This window comes from Thunnus thynnus, chromosome 23 (assembly GCF_963924715.1).
Source record: "Thunnus thynnus chromosome 23, fThuThy2.1, whole genome shotgun sequence".
NCBI classification, from domain to species: Eukaryota; Metazoa; Chordata; class Actinopteri; order Scombriformes; family Scombridae; genus Thunnus; species Thunnus thynnus.
This window is the reverse complement of record NC_089539.1, coordinates 9,020,611-9,040,037: the sequence shown is the minus strand read 5'-3', so window position 1 is coordinate 9,040,037 and position 19,427 is coordinate 9,020,611. Positions and strand designations below refer to the sequence as shown.

General features: G+C 40.2%; 1 protein-coding gene across 3 annotated transcripts in view; it reads right to left on the bottom strand.

The window, feature by feature from the left end:
* Positions 1-3,217: 3,217 nt before the first annotated feature.
* LOC137176117 (kinesin-like protein KIF21A) overlaps positions 3,218-19,427 on the bottom strand; it is a 37,625-nt gene continuing 21,415 nt past the window's right edge. Inside the window, exons 5-36 of one of the 3 annotated variants that reach the window (XM_067582177.1) lie at positions 19,120-19,254; positions 18,853-19,017; positions 18,343-18,458; positions 17,154-17,349; positions 16,862-17,051; positions 16,376-16,439; positions 15,975-16,178; positions 15,389-15,433; positions 14,686-14,743; positions 14,487-14,598; positions 14,149-14,337; positions 13,792-13,991; positions 13,559-13,666; positions 13,206-13,274; positions 12,948-13,093; positions 12,716-12,860; positions 12,333-12,527; positions 10,552-10,653; positions 9,784-9,949; positions 8,354-8,411; positions 7,197-7,251; positions 6,745-6,959; positions 6,379-6,552; positions 5,719-5,751; positions 5,352-5,488; positions 5,071-5,155; positions 4,869-4,958; positions 4,610-4,768; positions 4,379-4,496; positions 4,068-4,238; positions 3,691-3,890; positions 3,218-3,594 (exon numbers count right to left, since the gene is read on the bottom strand). In XM_067582177.1, the coding sequence (XP_067438278.1) occupies positions 3,537-3,594; positions 3,691-3,890; positions 4,068-4,238; positions 4,379-4,496; positions 4,610-4,768; positions 4,869-4,958; positions 5,071-5,155; positions 5,352-5,488; positions 5,719-5,751; positions 6,379-6,552; positions 6,745-6,959; positions 7,197-7,251; positions 8,354-8,411; positions 9,784-9,949; positions 10,552-10,653; positions 12,333-12,527; positions 12,716-12,860; positions 12,948-13,093; positions 13,206-13,274; positions 13,559-13,666; positions 13,792-13,991; positions 14,149-14,337; positions 14,487-14,598; positions 14,686-14,743; positions 15,389-15,433; positions 15,975-16,178; positions 16,376-16,439; positions 16,862-17,051; positions 17,154-17,349; positions 18,343-18,458; positions 18,853-19,017; positions 19,120-19,254 (4,158 nt within the window). In that variant the 3' untranslated portion in view covers positions 3,218-3,536. The remainder of the gene's footprint in view (positions 3,595-3,690; positions 3,891-4,067; positions 4,239-4,378; positions 4,497-4,609; positions 4,769-4,868; positions 4,959-5,070; positions 5,156-5,351; positions 5,489-5,718; positions 5,752-6,378; positions 6,553-6,744; positions 6,960-7,196; positions 7,252-8,353; positions 8,412-9,783; positions 9,950-10,551; positions 10,654-12,332; positions 12,528-12,715; positions 12,861-12,947; positions 13,094-13,205; positions 13,275-13,558; positions 13,667-13,791; positions 13,992-14,148; positions 14,338-14,486; positions 14,599-14,685; positions 14,744-15,388; positions 15,434-15,974; positions 16,179-16,375; positions 16,440-16,861; positions 17,052-17,153; positions 17,350-18,342; positions 18,459-18,852; positions 19,018-19,119; positions 19,255-19,427) is intronic. The other 2 variants (XM_067582179.1, XM_067582180.1) reach the window with 2 other exon arrangements.

Below are 19,427 nucleotides of genomic sequence, written 5' to 3'. Positions count from 1 at the left end.
TGCTGCTCGCTCAAGCTGACAGAGTGCAAGCCATCTCCTATGATGAGGCTGCTTCATTTGAATTTTTGTCATTTTTATGGTGTATTCATGAGCTGTGGATGTAGATATTGCATTGCATTCATTTCAGTCATGATGGAAATGATTCAACAAGTGGAAGGTGAAAAAATTAAATGGTGTAAATCACCCTCAAAGCAGTTGTGTGCAGTTAAACTATGACAAAGAAACACAATGCTCACAACTACACACATTTCCGGAGTCTCTAATCCAATATGACTACTTATCCAGTACATCACGTCATTACACTGCACTACCACCATGTGGTCATAAGGCATTCATACAGTTTGAAAGACAAAAAAGATATTTTTATTTTTTTTTTATTTTTAAAATTTATTTTCACACAGCATCTGATATTTTAATCACTTGTGCTCAAGAGAATCAGCAGGAAGAAAACAACAGTCGTATTTACAAAAGAGCAGATTTACAGTCAAATTTTAAAAAAGATACAACTACAATTAGAAGGATAATTACGATTTAAACAGTCTATTTGATTCATCATGAACTGGGAACACTTAGCCCACAGCTCATATTGTTTCTTTTTTTGGGGATAATTTCTGCAGCAATTCAAGTGCAAGTCAATGGGACCGAAAACCAGTTTCTGTAACTAATATTACTTTAGTACTGTGCGGTAAAGTTTGTCATGAGACAGTTGGGAAACAGCTTTAAAGTTGGAAAAATGAACATTTTCAGTGCAATTATTTTAGCCCCATTGACTGTAGCATTGCTAACAATGTCTACCTCCAATATCCAAACCAGAGCAGCAAGTGTTTTTCCAATACATTTAGAGGATACTCATGATTAAATTGGTTACCTGACCGTTTTAATGAGGGATAGCCCACATTTATCAAGTAGTGATTCTACACTCACTAACTACACTTTAGGATTTAACACAGGCACTGATAATACACCTCTAATTATGGAGAAACCCAGCCTATAATTTTTGTGCAGTCCATCATCTATGATGCTAAGATATCAGAGGCCTCAGATGAAAATAAGTTCAAAATCTCTGATGCTGATTGATAAGGAGGACACAACAGCAAAATCAAAAATCAAAGAAAAAATAAATAAATAGTAGCATTTTAGGCTCATTTTAAAAGACTGAATGATATTTGAAATGCTCAACTGCAGCATGTATGCAGTTTAGAGACAGTGGGGGTGAACAGTACTGTACACGGAGAACGGAATGAGACGTTGTCACATCACTTGGTTTGAGAAAAAACACTTGTACAAACACATCTTTCAGGGGATACGTGCTTCAACAAAGTATGTATCTCATATGTCATGACTTAGGAATTAGAAGGTGCTTAATTGTTGCCATCAACATGAATGGTTTACATTCACATTTTTCAGAGAAAAATAGCTTTTGTCCAAAGAGTCACGTCCCTACATGGTAAAAATCCATATGAGGACATAAAATGACAGTTCTTCATCAATCCTCTCATTGAAGTGTTGAACTGCATGCTATAAGACGCCAGCAAAAGTTCCAGTTTTTAGTTCTTCAGTGTTGCACGGTTACTAAAGGTCACAGAAAGCAAATACTGTGGGTAGTGGGTAACCTTTTCATGCGAGGAATCAAAATCTGGGAAGTGAGAAAATGTATGCTGCAGTTCTAAGAGATGTATGTCAGAGAAACCAGAGGAGAGCGTGCTGACGGGAAAGTAAAACCACTCATCAGAGGAAACTAAAACACCACTTAAGGCTACAGATGCTTTGAGGAAACCACCTGCACATCAACTACAGAATACTGAAACCAGGAACCCAGCTGCTGTATGTGACTACTAACAGCACATAATTGATGAAAAAAGAAAACAATGTTTACCTCGGTGTGAAATATCAAAGTTGTTATGAGTGTATGAAACACTGAGACAACTCTATTATTGGTTATTAATGTAACAGCTGTTCTACTTGGGTTTCTACAAGTTACAGTTTAACTACACTGTTTTTCTTGAAAAGGTCAGACAAGTACACTGCCATACAAAGACAAAAAGCAGTAACTACTGTACATATTTGCTCAGAAAGATCACTATTTGACTTTTTGACATCTGTTTTATCATATAAAAAACATTATGTCAGAGAAAAGTGAACAAAACAACAAACAGGAGTTAGTGCACTCTAGCTAGTTAAGGCTAGCTAGTGAAAGCTAATTTTCCAACTCCACTATTTCCAATCGTTTCCTGTTATTAAAATCAAATAATCTGATGCTCTTAGTAATCTTAGTAATTAAGTTAGTAATACCAAATAAATAAGGCAGTAGCTATGACTGATAATAGAGAAAAAAAGGAACACCAGTTAATCCAGTTCTGCTAAAAGCTGACATGCTGCCTCAGTCTCTGAATCTAGAGGTGAAGTTACTTTAAAATCATATTTTTAAACTGTATTAAACTACATTTCCATTCATTAACTACTTCAGCCGTGCAAATGGACAAGAAAACTGAAAGAAAACATTCTGTTTGTAGAAACTGAGCACTTTTTAAAAAAAATTATCTGTTACACAGTTTGCCAAAGTAGCCTTCAAACTTCTCCCATTTTTTTCACCTTCACTATTTCGGTAGTTACTGCTGTCTGCTTTTGCAAGGCAGTATGTTGGAAATCTGTTCAGCTTTGATACACATACTTTTATAATTTTGGTCAGCAGTTGATTTGATGAACACTGAAAACATTGACTGAGACACTGGAAAAAAGGAAATCCAGAAATTTGAAGTAGGACATTTGTAGGAACCCCGTCAAAGGAACACAGTATGTTTGATTTAGAGGCCTCTTTTGTTCCATGAAAGTGTTTGGCAGTAACAGCTGAAGAATAAGACCATACGCAGTTTCAGTAGTTATTTGGTCCTCGGTTACAGAGAGCACACATACCTGAAATAACCTGGAGAGCAATAGAAGAGACAAGAACACTGAGACACAGGACAGACTCACACTTTTTGCTGGTGAAGCAGAGATCTCCATGAGTAAGACTTGCGATAGTGTTGTCATGGTACACTGACCATTTCAGCAGTCTTAATTTTGATGTGCAACATTTGGTGCCAGCAAGTAAAAAGGGTTGCACCAAAATTGATTTTTCTTTCCCAGCAACTCCAACATAAATCACAATATGCACAGAATGTATCCATGTCATCTTGTGCTGGACTGAGGAGAGGAATGTTGAACGCACAGGAGAGACTCCAGGATCCATATTTTTACTTTCATTTTTATCATTGTCTCTTGCAGTTGTGAGAACAGCTGTCCACTGCAGCTGTTCTGTGGTCCTACTGGAGACTTATGAGACTCCACTGGGTTTGTGGTGATCCATCTTGACCTAAAATATCAGTAACTGCATTCAGCTTGAAAGACTGAGTGAAGTTACATTTAATTAGACTAAACTTGCCAGTTTCAGGTCCCAGACCCACTTTGGGTTCCCATACAAGATTTCACCAAGTTATAGGAGATGAATGTTTGGTTTTGATTGGGTGAAGGCCAGTAGATGATTCGTCAATGATTAGTCAGTGGACTCCATCTTCCAGAGATCCTTTGGCTTCCCAAATCTTCACAGTGCGGTCACTGTTAAAAACACACACACACGGCAAAAGTTCACCAACAACAAGTCCTATTAATCAGTATCAAAAAAACATGCTAATTAACTTGTCTGGGACTTACTCAGAAGCGGTGAACAGTTGGCTGCTGTTGGTGGCCAGGCCGTTGATGGGACTGTCATGTCCCCGGACCTCGCCGAGGGGTGCTAGCGAGTCAGCATGCCAGAGGCGCAGCAGCCCTCCTCTGCACCCGCTCAGCAGCACCGGACAGCCTGGCACCACACCCAGAGCACTAACCCAATCTGCCTGGGCACTGACCGACTGCTAGAGGAAACAGAAGCCAACTGTCAGTGCAGGACACAAGATTAGTTTATTCTGTGTTCTCAATAAGTTTTCTCAGTTTATATTTTACATATAAATATTGAAATCTGGGGAAAAAAGCTTGAGCAATAACTGACAGTGGATCCCAAAGGCGTTTACTAATGACAGCTCCTGAACTACCTGTAGCAGCTGTTTACTGGCCAAGTCCCACTTCTTGATGTAGTAGTCTCTGGAGCCGCTGTAGAAAACGTCTCCGTGCACGGCAACAGACTCCACACTGTCCTGATGGGCAGGCTCAAACGTATGGCTGGAGCTGATGCTACCCTGAGCACCTTCTGCCACCTCAAACATCTGGAAACACAGACATGTTTCATATCTATGATACATCCATTATCTTTGATTCAATAACTGCGCACCCCTCCCGAATAGAAATGCAATTTAATTTATGTGTGTACAGCTCTGTGTGTTTGTGTGTGTGTGAAGTCTTTTACTTTAATATGGCGGTCTTTGGAGCCAGTGAGCACAATGTCCTGTCCACCACCCAATTTATCAACAGTCAGACACATGACAGGTCCCAAATGGCCAGTCAGCTTCCCCGTGGACGCAAACCTAAAGAAGAATAAACTCTTTTTTAACAAAGTTTTATTAATGAAATTAATTCTGCTCTGCCTCTGAGAAATAGTTTGTACCACTAAAACTCTCTAATCTGTGTGTGAACTTACTTGCGGAGGTCCCACATGCGCACAGCATTGCCAGCAGCAGCATATAGGAAGGAGCCAGAAGGGTTGAGTGCGATCTGGTTGATCTGACTCTCTCCTGGTGGGATGGATAAACTCCTGACTGATGAACAGGTGTCCCCTGAGCCCACCTGTCCTGACGACCTAGCATACACAAAAATGTATAACAGATACCTATTAGAGGCATTATACTTACACAATGTTAAGGTACAAAGATGCTGGAAATAGGAGTGTGTGTACGTACGTGAGAGTGCGTATGCACTTGGCGGAATCTCGAATGTCCCAGACTTTGATGTAAGCAGTGGAAACTGTGAAGACGAGGCTGGAAGTGTATCTGAAATATAACAAAAACAGGGAAAACAATAATAATGAATTAAAAGAAGCATATCCAAATATTGTTATTATAGCTAAACCCTTCCACTATTTCTGCAACAGTATGCTAGTACCTGACTGAGACGACACTGCTGGGATGCTCCGCTAGAGACATGATCTCCTGACCTGTCACCAAGTTCCACACCTTACATGTTCGGTCTGAGACACGCACACACACACACACACACACACACACACACACACACACACACAAACATACAGAAGTATGAACACACAGGTTAGAATATAGACAAGTAAACATTTTCAAAGTTAATGGTGAGGGTTAATAATGTATCTTTGAGGGCAGTAATTGCAATGAGTGCCATGATGCAACTTGAGTTACAAGCAATTTTACCTTTGGATCCTGTGAAGAGCAGATCATCAGTGGCGTCCACACAGAGAACTGGTTTGGTGTGGCCCTCGGCTACATAGACGCACTGAAATTTGGCCCCCCGGCTGTTCTTAGGGGTCGTCACAGGGTTGATCACACCTCTACAATAAACAAGAAACAATCAAAACTATACATAGTGAATTTGGTTTCCATTTACTAATCAGTTTGGTTACGCTGTGTAGAGTTAAAATAAAAGTTAAAATAAGATACAAATAAGAGGGTTGACAATGGAGATAATGGAGAGTACATTTCAATTTGTATTTTAAGATAAGTAGCCTAAAAGAGACAAAATTAGACATTTTAATAAAATGAATAATGAGATGAGGATTACCTGTGGCCTTCAAATACAGGTGACTCCTCTAACCTGAAAAAGCAACACAAAATAACATCAGACAAAGAGGTCTAATATTGTAACATAGTTGAAAGAAATCAGTTGGGTCAAATTTTGAATTTAGGAAACAGAGCTAGCAGCTCTGCGAGGCTGTAGTTGAGCACGGCTGTGTTTTGAGCTAAATTCTAACGTCAGTATACTTACATGCTCACAATGACAATGCTAACTTGCTGTTTAGGGAAGGTTTACCATGTTTACCATAAGTATAGCTAAAGCTGATGGAAATGTAATTAGTTTTGCAGGTATTTAAACCAAATTATTAGTTTATTTTTTTCATTTATACCAATAATTTAAACTTCTAGTAGATGAAAAGACAGGGAATCACCAAGTTATTACAGTTCATCCTGTGAGGGACATGAACCAAATTTCATGACAATCCATTCAAAACTTGTCATGTCAACTTCAGGGTGATGCGCCAGAGAAAATCAGAGGATCACCACAGCTGTTAGGATTCATCCTCTGAAGAACATGAATGTCTGTACGAAATTTCAAAGCATCCGATAGTTGTCGAGATATCTCAGTCTGGGCTGACAGAGTGACCGACTTTGCCACGCTACGGGCATCACTAAAAAACAAAGACCATTGCTACTTCTCACTTACATCGATTTGTAGTCACTGCCTTTAGTTTTCGTCTCTGCTGTGCTGACCGGAGGTGTGTGTGTGGGTGCTGGGATGTGTGTCGCTGTCGGTCCTTTCTCTTGCATCTTCCTTCGGGTGAGGGGTGAGCGCTCTAGCTGCCTCCTCTCAGTCCCTGTAGGTGACCTGGAACCAGAACTACGGACAGTAGAAGTGTCAGGAGTCAGTTTGTACTGGTGCTAATCATAATATAGAAAGAAACTTGCTTAAAGACTAAAACTCCCAATATTTTATATCAACTAAATTATGACATGATGAACTATCCATCATTTCAAAAGAGAGCACTGAGATACTTGTCTACCACAGAGAAATGGGGCCTTTAATACTTACATGCCAGCTGGCCTGGCAGACAGTGCAGATGGGGAAACAGTTTGTTCGCGGTCAGGGGTTTGACCAGCCGTATGACCCTGCATGTCTGCCAGGCCTTCCAGGCGCTCTGTGAGGGGGAGCAAAGGGGCCGAAAAGTCTCCAGTGGGGGATTCACAGGATGGATCCCCACTGCCGGCGTAAAGCAGCTCCATCTGGGTGGTGGTCCGCCTGCGAGCCTAAAGGGACCAGAAATGCTGTCTCACTAATCAGCAGACTCGCAAGTCAACAAACCACTTACTAACTATTCCAAAGCCTAAAAATTACTATTGTGGAATATAGTTTAAAAGTTGCTGTTACATATGTATTGAAAGACTTTTACCACTAGTGAAACATGGAAACATGTCAGTAACAAAAGTGTGACACAGTAGATATCTTATTTATAATATGTCACATTGTGATGCACAGTACATTACCTTACTTCTCGGTCTGGATTCACCACATAACTTCATTAGATCTGATGCCAGTGTGCTGAAACACAGTTAGAGACGCTCGTTCAGATATGCCAAGTGTAACAGTTGTGATCAGGTGAAGCAAAAGACTGCTGCTGCCTGTAATGTCGATCTACTGAGAATGACATTAATCAATTGTTTTATTTTTTATTTTTGTTATTATTTTATTACTTAACTATTTCTGTAGTAAACCATAATCCTGAACTTCACTGGCCACTGTTGTCATAATCCATTATTTGTCATTTTTCAAGCAAAAGTGTCAATGCCAATATTTTCTGGTTCAAGGCTCTCAAATGTATGAATTTGTTTTTCTTCTCTTTTCTCGGTCCTACATTACTATAAATGGAGTATTTTGCACAAAATAATACATTTGATGGCATCGCTTTGGACTCTAGGACATTGTGGTGGACATTTTTAAAGTTTTTTTATGTTTTATAGACCAAATGATGATTAATAAAGACAGTCATTGGAAGATTAATCGATAATGAAAATAAATGTGAGTTGCAGCCCTAACTATCTGCTTCCACTATGTAATGAACTAAAATACACATGCAAGTTCTCTTAAAACCTCATGTTCCACTCACACAGGTGTTTTCACTTATGGCTTGATTAGACCTCCTCTCACTGTCTCACTGTCCTGTTAGTTTTGATGAACATGCTGGACAACTTTTATCAATTCATTTGTGCATGTTAATTTGCGACATCATATAATTTTGTCAAACCTCCACCTGAGCAGAGGTCTAATACGCTAGAATAACTGAAAACATCATAAAACCAAGGCCTTTGATGGAAGCGTCACACTACTCCCTGGACTTAACAGGCTTTTTTTCCACAGCAGACACTCTGACTCATCATAGCAGGGAAAGCACAGGTGTGTCTAATAACATTAATGATGGCTTGTTCCAGTAAGTCAGGTCAGTGAATCAACACGCAGGAGACCAGGGCCCTGGCAGTGACACAGCTGAATGGAATACAGACTTAATTAGTGTTATTAATTACACCTGTGCTGTACCTGCTATGACATGAAAAGGACTTGATTATTGTAAAAGTTTCAGAAAAAACTCTTAACTCTTAACTCGTAATGAGTTTCTTATTGTATTGTACATTAAGGCTGTGTTTACCTGCCCTCTGTGGCTGGGCTGGGGGTGGACTCATCACTGCTGCTGTCATCTCCATTCTCTGCACCGGGGAGAAACACACACACACACACACACACACACACACACATTAACATTAACATTCTGTATATGTTTGACACTCACTTTGCAAAACGTATGTGCATTTTCCTTAAGGGCTTGTCTGTAAACACACATTTTCTAGAAATCATGTTATTTTCTTAATTTATGTTCATTTTTGAATTGCTTGCATAAGAAAAATCACACTCAGAAATATTACAGCACAATGATGATGGCAGCTTTAACAGTTTAAAACAAAATGAGGGGTCACCAGGTTTAGTTTTAGATAAAGGGAGACAATAAGGGATCATTAGTTTAATGCAACTGAGAGCTACAGTGTCTGGGTATTTGTCCTGTGTGAACATAGAGAGAGAAAGGAAAAAAAAAACACAAATATAGAACTACACGGATGTAGAAAGAAAACAAAGTTGAGGGAGACACACAAACTGCTGTGTACACAAGACTTAAGCTTTGAGTTGTGATGCAACTTGGATTTTGACTGCTGTTAAGTTTTAGTGACCAACAACCTGATAAAGTGGGACTGACTAGCAGGTGGGGTAACAGGGAAAACTTAACACAATACATCATGCACATCATGGCAGAGTTACTGCAACTGGGTTAGTTTTTAAAAGGACTGGGGCTTGATGCACAATACAAGATTTCTTGAAATCCAAAGCAGTTTTTAATGCTTCAAATTCAGGAATCTAAAGGTAAGAGACTGAGCATAGCAACTAATCTTTTATCCTTTTATCAGTTTTTATATATTATTTTTCATTTGCATGTCTAAATATAATTAAGAGGTGTTTTTCTAAGTGTCCAAAAAAGCAAAAACTCATTTGGTTTTCTGTCACATCACTTTAAAGATATTAAAATCTACTTCAAGGACCGAATGTTGACTTATGTTCTAAACTATTTATTTTGTAAAAAGTCAATTGTTCTTTTCAATCCTTTAGTTTAATTCCATAGTTTCCTTTAACTGGGTGGAAATTTGGTGGAAATCTTGAAGTGTGCATGTGCCACGCTCTCTCAAACACAGTCACATGACTATGCATCTCTTACTCACCTGGCGACAGGTAACCTAACTCTGAGTTCACACCAACAACAACAGAGAAAACAAACAGAAATCAAATCAAAATCAAACCCAAAGATGAGAAAAAGGGTTACTCTTTATTTTACAGGCTTATGAATATTTTGGAGTAAATTAACACATTCTGTCCAAACAACAACAATCTTCTTTCTCAATTCTCTTTATACACCTACAAAAACTGAAGCCTGTAAAATAAAATGCCATATGATGAGAGAAAAGATGATTGAAAAGGTGATTGTGATTGACATGCTTAGACCGGTATCCCCACTGGTTCGTCTACGTTTCCTACCTTGCAGAGCGCTGCCCAGCAGGGCGTCCAGCTCAGGGTTGATCTCAGCTTTCTCCTTCAGCATGTGGAACAGCAGCTGGTTCTGGGTAGCGCTGTTGATCTCCGTCTGCTTCAACCTGCCCTCCATCACCTTCAGCTGGGACTCCTTCTGAGCCGCCTGCAGACCCTGACAAGCCACCACCCAGCAGAAAGGTTAAAACCGATACAACTACTACACTGCTCTGTTAAACTGCCAATATTTAACAGAGAAAGAGCTTTTTAAAACAGAAATAGGCAAACATAATGAAGGCTCTGTGTCTTTGCTGTAATTGCTTCCACTACTTCATTTGTTTTATCTGTCTTGTTCTTTGCTGCTGGGTTGAATGCATTTCCACACCGGACCAATTAGCTTTCATCAAATTATCTAATCTAATTTAAGCTTAATTTAATCAAGTTGTTCCATTTAAAGTCTGATTAAATTCAATCATATAAAGGAGCCATGGCCATGAAAGCAAGATTAAGATGAACAGAGAAAATGTGAACAAGTTGCAACTAACAATATTCATTTATTTCAAAGGGTATAAGTGTCAAATGAATCATAAAAAAACAAAAGCTTTGTGTTATCTCCCAGTTAATCTATGTTGGATAGAAATGTGTTGTCAAATTATGTTTAAGAGTTTATTAGTATGATTAAGTTGCATCATACAGAAACCTGACTTTACCTCTTGTCAGTGCGTGAATGCAAACAAAGACACACTGATAACATAAGTCAGTGAAGGTGGCAGGTACCTTATTGAGGGCCAGCGTCATGAAATGGTCCAGAAGGAAACGAGCCTCTGATAGATTACAGGAGCTGATCACCGCGGTAACATCCACTGTGTCTCCTTCCTCCTGTAGCAAAGAATAATAACACATTCATTCAAGTGGCATTGTAAGAGTCATAGGATAATGTATTTATAATATATCTTGTGTAATATTTCATTGAAGTGTATGTTGAAGCCACTATATGTTGATTTTTTTATTTTATTATAGCATCTTTAAAATTACTTAAATGTTAGCCTAAATGACATCAGTTAGCTTGGCGTCATCAGATATTTTCCTCTTCTCATTCTAAACTGTATACTATTAACTCTACAACGCACATATTTTTACATGTTTGCAGAGTCATACTTACATTTATAAAGGGTTTTGAGTCAAGTTTAATATAATATTTGGGCTCAAAAATTTTTTTTTATGAAGTTTGTGATGCTACAGTGCCTTCCTGCAAATGTTTCTCTGATTTACACACGACTTAAGTCTTAACTAGCTAACACATTCCTCAAATTTTAATGCAACCCAATTTAATATCTCACTAGTGTGAAACTAGCCAGAAGTTACTAAAATTGAAGAAACACTTAATCAGAATTTAACAAGGTTGTGTCTAGATGGTAACCCTAGATTTGTGAAACTCTAGCGAGCCACTTCAAAATAGTCTTGCTGTTTTATGATAGGTCTGGTTAGGTTTAGGCACAAAAAACACTTGGTTAGGGTTAGAGAAAGATCACGGTTTGGGTTAAAATGATCACTTGATATGTGGTGTGGGTTCAAGTTACTACTTCCTACAAATCTTATGAGAGTTTGCAAATCTAGGGTTACCATCCAGAAACAAACATTTATCAGATTTAGCTGGTGCATTTAACATCTGCAACTGAATCCTAAACCCACACTGTTCCAATAGCATTTAAACATGCTTTTTGAACATGTTTTGCATGTATGTGTAGGTATTTGTGCAACAGGGATTGCACACACAGGTATTCAACATTAATCACGTATAAACCCACACAATATTAGTGCAGTGCACCCACTGCTACCTCAGTTTAGTACTGATGACAACACCCACAGGATTTTGGAGCCACTTTGACAAACAGGCATCTGATACAAGCAACTACAGTAATTTTCTGCCACTCTCACACTTTCTGACACAGTTTTTTTTTTCCCTTCAAATTTGCTCATTGTTTAAGTTCAATAATAGTTAATTAAAAACTATTTATGGAGCACCACAAAAGGCTGACAGAGTGAATGTGCCATATGAATCTATAAGGCTATGCAGAGCAAATGTTCAAATAACACATAAAGTGACATTTATGAACTTCTGCTCATTCTGCATTGTTAAGCTGAGCTAAACTCTTGTCAGCATTAATGGGCAGCACTGTCAGTAATTGTTTTATTAAGCCACTGTTCTTCTGACAAATAAGCACTTAATACTTGTTTGTCAGAGTGCAGTTCAAAATGCTCTGGGAGCTGTCAGTGGTGCTTAACTGTGCAATTATTTCCCTATTGTTCACTTGACAGTCCAGTACAGGCCCAAACTAGCTAATGAGGTAGTGTTCTCTATGTTATCAATTAAGTGTCTGTATAAATGCACATCTACTGTCTTAATTCCAACTATGTAAACATTTACTACAATACTAAAAAAAGTGCTCTGTGAATATTACAATGACCATACTAACTGTAAAAACCCTTGCTTTCATACCTAGCTTAACATAATTTATTATGAGTAATTAGATTCCTGAGATTCCGCACCGCCTCACCTTGGCCTCCTCCATCTGCATGATGTTGGCCTGGCAGTCTGCGATGCTGTCATTGATGTAGTCGATGTTGGCGCTCAGAGACTCTAGCTCCTCGTTAAGGGAGGCCAGTGAGCGGTCGGCGTCCGCCCCCTCCACTGCCATCTTTTCTCTCTTCCTGGAAACTCGCTCCCTCCGCCTGGTCAGCTCCTCCCTTTGCTGGGGAGGAGAAAGAGGGAGGAAAGGAAAGAAGAATGGAAATGTGGACATCAAAAGTTTGAATGCAATCTCTTGATTATATAAACTATTTGAATAGGTTCACCTCATATTTCTAAAGCTTTCATCTGGCATTTTCTATTTCTTTTCCAAGGTTCTCCTTGACATCATTCTGTACCATGACCTGTTACCTTCAGCAGTCGGTTCATATCCGTCTCCATGTTAGAGATGGTCATCCTCTGCATGATGATGTCAGTGATGCGTCTCTCCAGTGACTGCCATTTGGTCCTGGCTGTCCGGTTGAGGTAGATGCTTCCCATCCGCACTGGAGAACTCCTGAGGAGAGAGACTGCTGCTTTAGGACTCTTCAAACAAACACTCCTTTGTAAAATACACAGCTGTACTCAGGCTTAGATGCTGCACCTGGCTCCATTGGAGTGGGACGCCCCAGCGGACTGCAGCCTTCCTGGGGTGGCTCGATGCGACTGCTCCTGAAGAGGTTCAGGTAAGCTCACCTTCCTGGTTGTCTTGCCAGACACAGGCCTCACCTGCCGCCTAAGCGCTGTCACCTGATACAGTTCACAAAACAGGACATTAGAGTGGAAGCAGGATAATAAACAAATTAAAAACCCAACATTATTGTTTACCCTTCCCTCTTCTATGTGTCAGCGTTTGTCTCACCTCTTCTGTCTTCCTGCGCAGGATCAACTCCTGTTGTCTTTTCTGAGCCTCCATCTGCTTCAGCTGGTGCTGTAAGAAGAGATGAATATTATGTAGAAACTGTCATGTACAGAGATGGATCCTAAAGCTGAAAAACTGAACTTTCAATTTGAGGAACAACATCATATATCAACAAATTTTCTTTTCACTACCTCAATTTTTTTTTTTGACACAATGTCATACTAGCCTAAAAAGTTTAGGTGGGTTTATCCTCTCTTACATCTCTGTTTATCTATAAAATAAACACTAAAAATAGAAGTACTATGATAAATAATATATAAAACAATAGAAAAAAAACTCTGTGTCCATCTCACCTCAGCTCTGCGCTGGTCTTTCTTCAGAGAGGCGATCTCTCGGTTCCTCCTGCACTCTGTGGCTCTGTTGCGTTCCTGCTGCTCCTTCATCTGACGCATCAGCACCACCTGGTGGACAAACACAGAATAGCAGTGCTGCAACAAGACTACTCTGCCTTATATGCCAAGCACGAACAGTACATACAGAAAAATAAAAAATACATTGCATATTATATTTCATTTCTGTTCTCTACCTTGGTCTTCTTCATCTCGGTCACGTCCTGCTGGAGTTTCTTGAGCTGTTTCTCGTACTGGGACTGGTTTTTCAGCAGGCGGGCATGCTCCTTCTGAGCTGACTGGAGCTTCTGCAGCTCTTTGTTCATGGAGCTCAGCTTCCTCTCATACTCTGCTTTAATCTTCTTTGCCTTCTCCTCTGTACATGTCTCCACTGAACCTGGAGAGCCGCAAGAAAAGGAGGAAAGACAAGCTTAAGAGTTTGTTTTTGTTTTTTCAGAAGGAACCAGATTCACTGAAAATTAGCTGTGGACTTTTAATTTCAAATGAACATTCAAAGCAATGATTAAGGTGATCTTTTTGCATGTGCCTCTTACCCATATTGTGCAACACCTTGTCCCTCTCTAGCTGTGTGTCTCTGATCTTGTTTTGCAGCATCGACAGCTTCTGTTCGTACTGCTGTTTGAGAGTGTGCAGACGCCGCTGGCTGTTCTCCAGCTCGTCTATCAGCTTCTGCTTGATGGCGATCTCACAGGTGATGTTTGCCAGGTCGGCCTGCACATTTTCTGCACTCGCCCACACAAACACACAAATTAGATCTTACTGCCTCCTCCATTTTATTACCAACTTTGTCTCATAGCAAATTGAATGTATAAATTCTGTTATTGTCCAGAAACTGCTGCAATATATACCGATTCTGTCTCACGACTTTTACCTTTCTCCTCCAGTTCTTCGGAGTCAGACTCCTCAGACGTGTCTTCTCCCGCCATGTCAAAGTCCTCCTCCTCCCCATCAGGATCCTCGCCTTCTTCGTGGTCGCTGCCCTCCTGGTGATGCAGAAGCACATACAGGGAGAAGACGATAAAAATACACACCTGGTAATTTGTGATGAACATCTTTGATTGTCCACCTACCACATCTGCTTCCTCGGTGCCTCGCTCCTGGTCATTATCCGGGACTTCTTTGACAACACTGAAGACAGAAAACAGCGTTAGCCAGCTACAGATCAAGAGTTCTCTTTCTGTAAGTCAGATTTGGAATCAATTTAAATTATAACAAGGATGGGTAAAGGGCACATGCAAATGATAACACACTTCATCGAGCAGATGTGGAATCGTGTTAGTGAATGATTTCACTGTAATTGCACAGGAGGCAACATTAATGATACACAGGAAAAGACAAAAATAGTTATCACACAGTTCCACAGTGCAAGTTATTTGCTGAACAAATACTACTAGACTATGGACTTGAAAACTGGATTTTTTTAACAGCATCCTTGTCATTTCTTGAACCGAATCATATATTCAGTTTTTGAGACACTAACTAGAATGAGATCTGATCAGCATCTTGCAGTGTGCAGTGAAGACTAAGAACAAAGGATTAAGAGGAAGCTGTAAGAGTGGGTTAAGAGAGCTGCTTCCCTCCAGGAGTGTAAACCACCTGTAGGTGCAGAAGACGTTAGAGGTTAGTTACTTTGGGAACTTAGAAAAGGAGATTTGGGTTAAGACCTAGGTCAACAATCAACTGAAATCCTTTCAATGACTTGGCGCATTTCAAAATGAGCACAAAAGAATCAGTTTGTGTATTTGACCCGATCCCAGATGGGACGTAGCAAACCTGGCGTGTTCAACCTCTTGGTGATTCTCTTCGTATCGCCTCAGCCTTCAGAGAGGAGGACGGGGAATGGGGATGGGGATGGGGATGAGGATGGTGAGGAGGAGGAGGCAGAAGTGGCAGACAGGCCGCAGAATTCGGGGCAAGTGAGGGAAGTTAGCAAGAGGAAGAGAGAATGAGAAAGAGCAGCAAGAAAGACCAGGTGAGTGCAGAGACTCTCACAAACACAATGTTCTCAAATGATGTATCCTGGTTATGGAGATGTAGATGATAAAGATGCTCAGGTGTACTGAACAAACACTCACATAAAAGGATAAACGATCATTGTGCTACAGCATGCCAGAGCTTGTCAGACAACCATTATGATTAATAGCTGTCACCTTCGTCTTGTCTAAAATCAGCTTATACTCCATTAAATAAACATCAGGGTGTATACTGCTAATGCAGCGAGCCAAGAGATAATTACCCACAACACTCCAAGCCAGAAGCCCTCGCTGTGGCAACAGATAAACATCTAGACCCTCCCTTTTCAGTTTTCTCCACAAAGCTCCTGACAGTTCAAAGCTCCAATCCCCACACTGCCGCATACCTCTTTTTCTTCTTCTTTTCCTTCTTCTTGAGTTTCTGTAGATCCCTCTTGGCCATCTCGATGACATCACTGGCCTCCTTCTCGGGTGCCAGGAGGGAGGTGGAGAAGGAGCCGGGGCCGCCGTACAGCGAGGAGCGAGTGGAAGCCCGAGAGAGGCTCTTCCTGAGGTTCTCGTTCATAGCCTCACTCTCAAGAAGTTTGGCTCTGAGGGAGGGAAAGAGTTACGCTCAAGTGTTATTGCTGTCAGAAAACATTGGAAAGATTTTTACAGTACTATCAAGCTACACATAGTTTGGGTTTCCTATCATATATAAGTAGTAAAACATTAAGTCAGTGGTGGTCACAGTACATGGCTTAAGAAAAACTATGATAAAAAGAAAAAAATTGGGGTCATTACATACCTGAGCTCCTCGATTTCTTTGATGTAGTTCTGAATCATGTTCCCAATCTCTTCATTGCCTTCACCTACAAGCAGAGGCATCAATTTTCAGCTTTTACATGGACTCATAGCCTCAGTTTACTTTGAGATGTAATTAGATTGTTGCTACACACATCACAGTTTTTCTGTATTACCCACTTTAAAAACATAATATAGTAATATATATTTTCCTGCCAAGTGTGCTGCCAATGTGAAACTTCTAATTTCCAACTTTTTCTACTTAAAACTGTTTTCTTCAGTTTATCAATAAGTGAATACAATAAAACAATAACATTTAAAAAAGAAAGTAACTTGACAACAGATTTAACAAGAGTCAAAATCATACATAAATGTTAGATAATATCATATCTAAAATCATATATAGTACAAACACACATTTTTTATTTGACACATTCCCTTTATGATTTCTGTCTTTGTCTGACTCAGACAGTCCTGTCGCAGTGCCCACCTGCTTTGGCGAGGGCCTGGTTGGCATGGTCACTGAGGATCTGTGTGAGTCTGCTTCTCTGGGCGTCGATGGTCTCCTGCATGGCCTTCACCCTCACCCTCAGATTATTGTTCTCAGTCTGTAACATGGAGTTCTCATGGACCAAGTCATTGATGCCCTCCATGCCATCTTCACCAACCATACGCTTACCCTGGGCATCAGAGAGGACAATAAAAATCATAGTATCTGTCTACTCATATCTTCTACAGTACATTTTCTCGTATTCCTCCCTCCGTTCCTCCTGTCTTCTCACCGTCTTGTACTCCATCAGCTCCATCTGCAGTCGTGCTATCTCTGTCCTCAGGGCGCTGATCTGCTGGCTGGCTCGGTCCTGGTTCACCATCACCTTGTTCTTGATGTTTCGGGCGCGGTTGGCGTACTTCAGGGTGTTCAGTGTCTCCATGAAGTCCCGGTCCGACGGGCTGATACAGGCGATCATCACTGTTTGACTGAATACAAAAAGAAACAAGGATTTCATTATTCTAAGGTCAAGTTAGGTCATAATGTGTGTGATAAAAGTAAATCAAATGATGGTACATTGGTGCTTTTATTTTGGGACTGCTCATTAATTCACCCGATTTGGTCAATAATATTTTCTGGGGTTTACCACAGGACTCTCTCTCCTGACTTGGCTCTCTTTGGGTGCTTAGAGGGCTCAGAACTCTCCCTTCACACATACAAACAGCTCTACTGATGGGCATGGTGCCAGCTAAAAAACTTATTCTCAAAGACTGGAAGACACCAACTCAGAAACTGGTTGCATGAACTTGTTTTGGTTAACCACATGGAGACACTGCAATATCGGCAATATCTGGAGTCAGTTTGACTATATTTGTATCTATGTATAGATTGGGTTTTTTTCCTATTTTTGTTTTGTATAATCTTATTTCTTGATGGGTTGTAATTAACAATTGCATGTGGATGATATGTACTGTTATGATGCTTTGCGTCCTGGATACACGGTTACTGTCAGTTGCTTCTGTCCCTCTCCTCTGGTGTGTGTTTGAGCGCATGTGTGTGTATGTTTAGGTCGGGTTTTGGGCATTAATTCTTTGGTTTATATGTCTGTATGAAATATATGTCAAAATATACTATGTAAAAATAATACTCAAAAAAAAAACCCCAAAGGAAACAAGGTTAGCCTAAGCAGATTTAATGTATATATTAGGCTGGGTCAAGCCAATGAATATCTGCTTGTTGCTTGGGTTACAGTAGGATTCAAAGGCAGCTTAAAGATAATTTGGGTAAGGGTTAGAGAATGGTGTCGCCTGTCAGAGTGCTTAGTGGATTTATGACGGCACAGCCTGATACCCACTGCTGATAGGTCAAAACATAATTTACATCTTTGGAAGCATCAAAACACATGAGTAGTAGACCATTTTCAAAGATCCATATCAATATTTGCATTCTGTGTTTAATATGTAAGATTCAGCCCCACAGACCTGTTGCCACCTAGTGAGTCCTGCAACAGCCGGGTCAGTTTGGAGTCTCTGTAAGGCACATGAGTGGAGCGCTTACTCCTGTCTCCCAGAGCACTGATGACGTTTCCCAGAGCAAGCTGAGGTAAGAGAAGAGGGAGACATGGAGGGGAAGAAGTAGATAAAATTTTGCAAAATTAGCAAGCTGAAATACTGAATAAGCAACACTAAATTTGTGCTTGAGTAAAGCTCTAAATAAAGGCACATTAATGCAAAAAATAAAGTGTGCGATTCATGTTCTGGCCACATGGGGGCTCTCTTACTCTGTAAAATCTCCAGACACTGGTGAACGTTTATATGTGTGCAAATGAAGAATGTCAAGTTGATGCTTGATCATCACCCCAATAAAGAAAAACAAAATTTTCTTGTAGGTAATTTAGCAAAAGCTTATTTCTCTAACATGACTATGACTGACGACTGCACTGCAGAGTGTAATATAAAATGTCTACACAACACAACTCTCAGCTTCCTCACCAGCCCACAGTTGATGGAGATGCCCTCTTTCGCTCTGTCACCTGTAGCCCCAGTTCTCTTCAATCTCTCTGAACCAGCAAGGTCCACAAAGTGGAATTTGGCTGTCAGTGTCTCAAACTCATTAATCTCTGAGTTGTTAGCTAGACGGTTGTCTGTTACGTTATCCTGAAAGTGAAAGAACAGAGCAGAATAACTGTATGAGTAAAAATAGATTGCCAGGGCAACTTGCCATAAGAACTAAATAATCACATAAATTACAGTACATACATTGTTATCAGGTGAGCAGACTCGAACTTGGCACAGGTGGATGGTGAAGATGGCGTGGGAACGTGAACTTTGGACGTTCATCTGGGTGCTGGCAGTGGTTCGAGACAGAGCGCCAAGCTTCAGACACTGAATCATCTGTTAGAAGAAAGATGGAGGGTAGAAGGAAATGACAACAAAATATGTCTTCTAACATCACAGGTATCTTTGAATGAAGATCATACCTAAACAAAAAACCCATGAAGATGATATTAAAGGATAAGTCTGGCGATATTCTATATTTTTCTTATTGTCAACAGATAGCTTGAAAA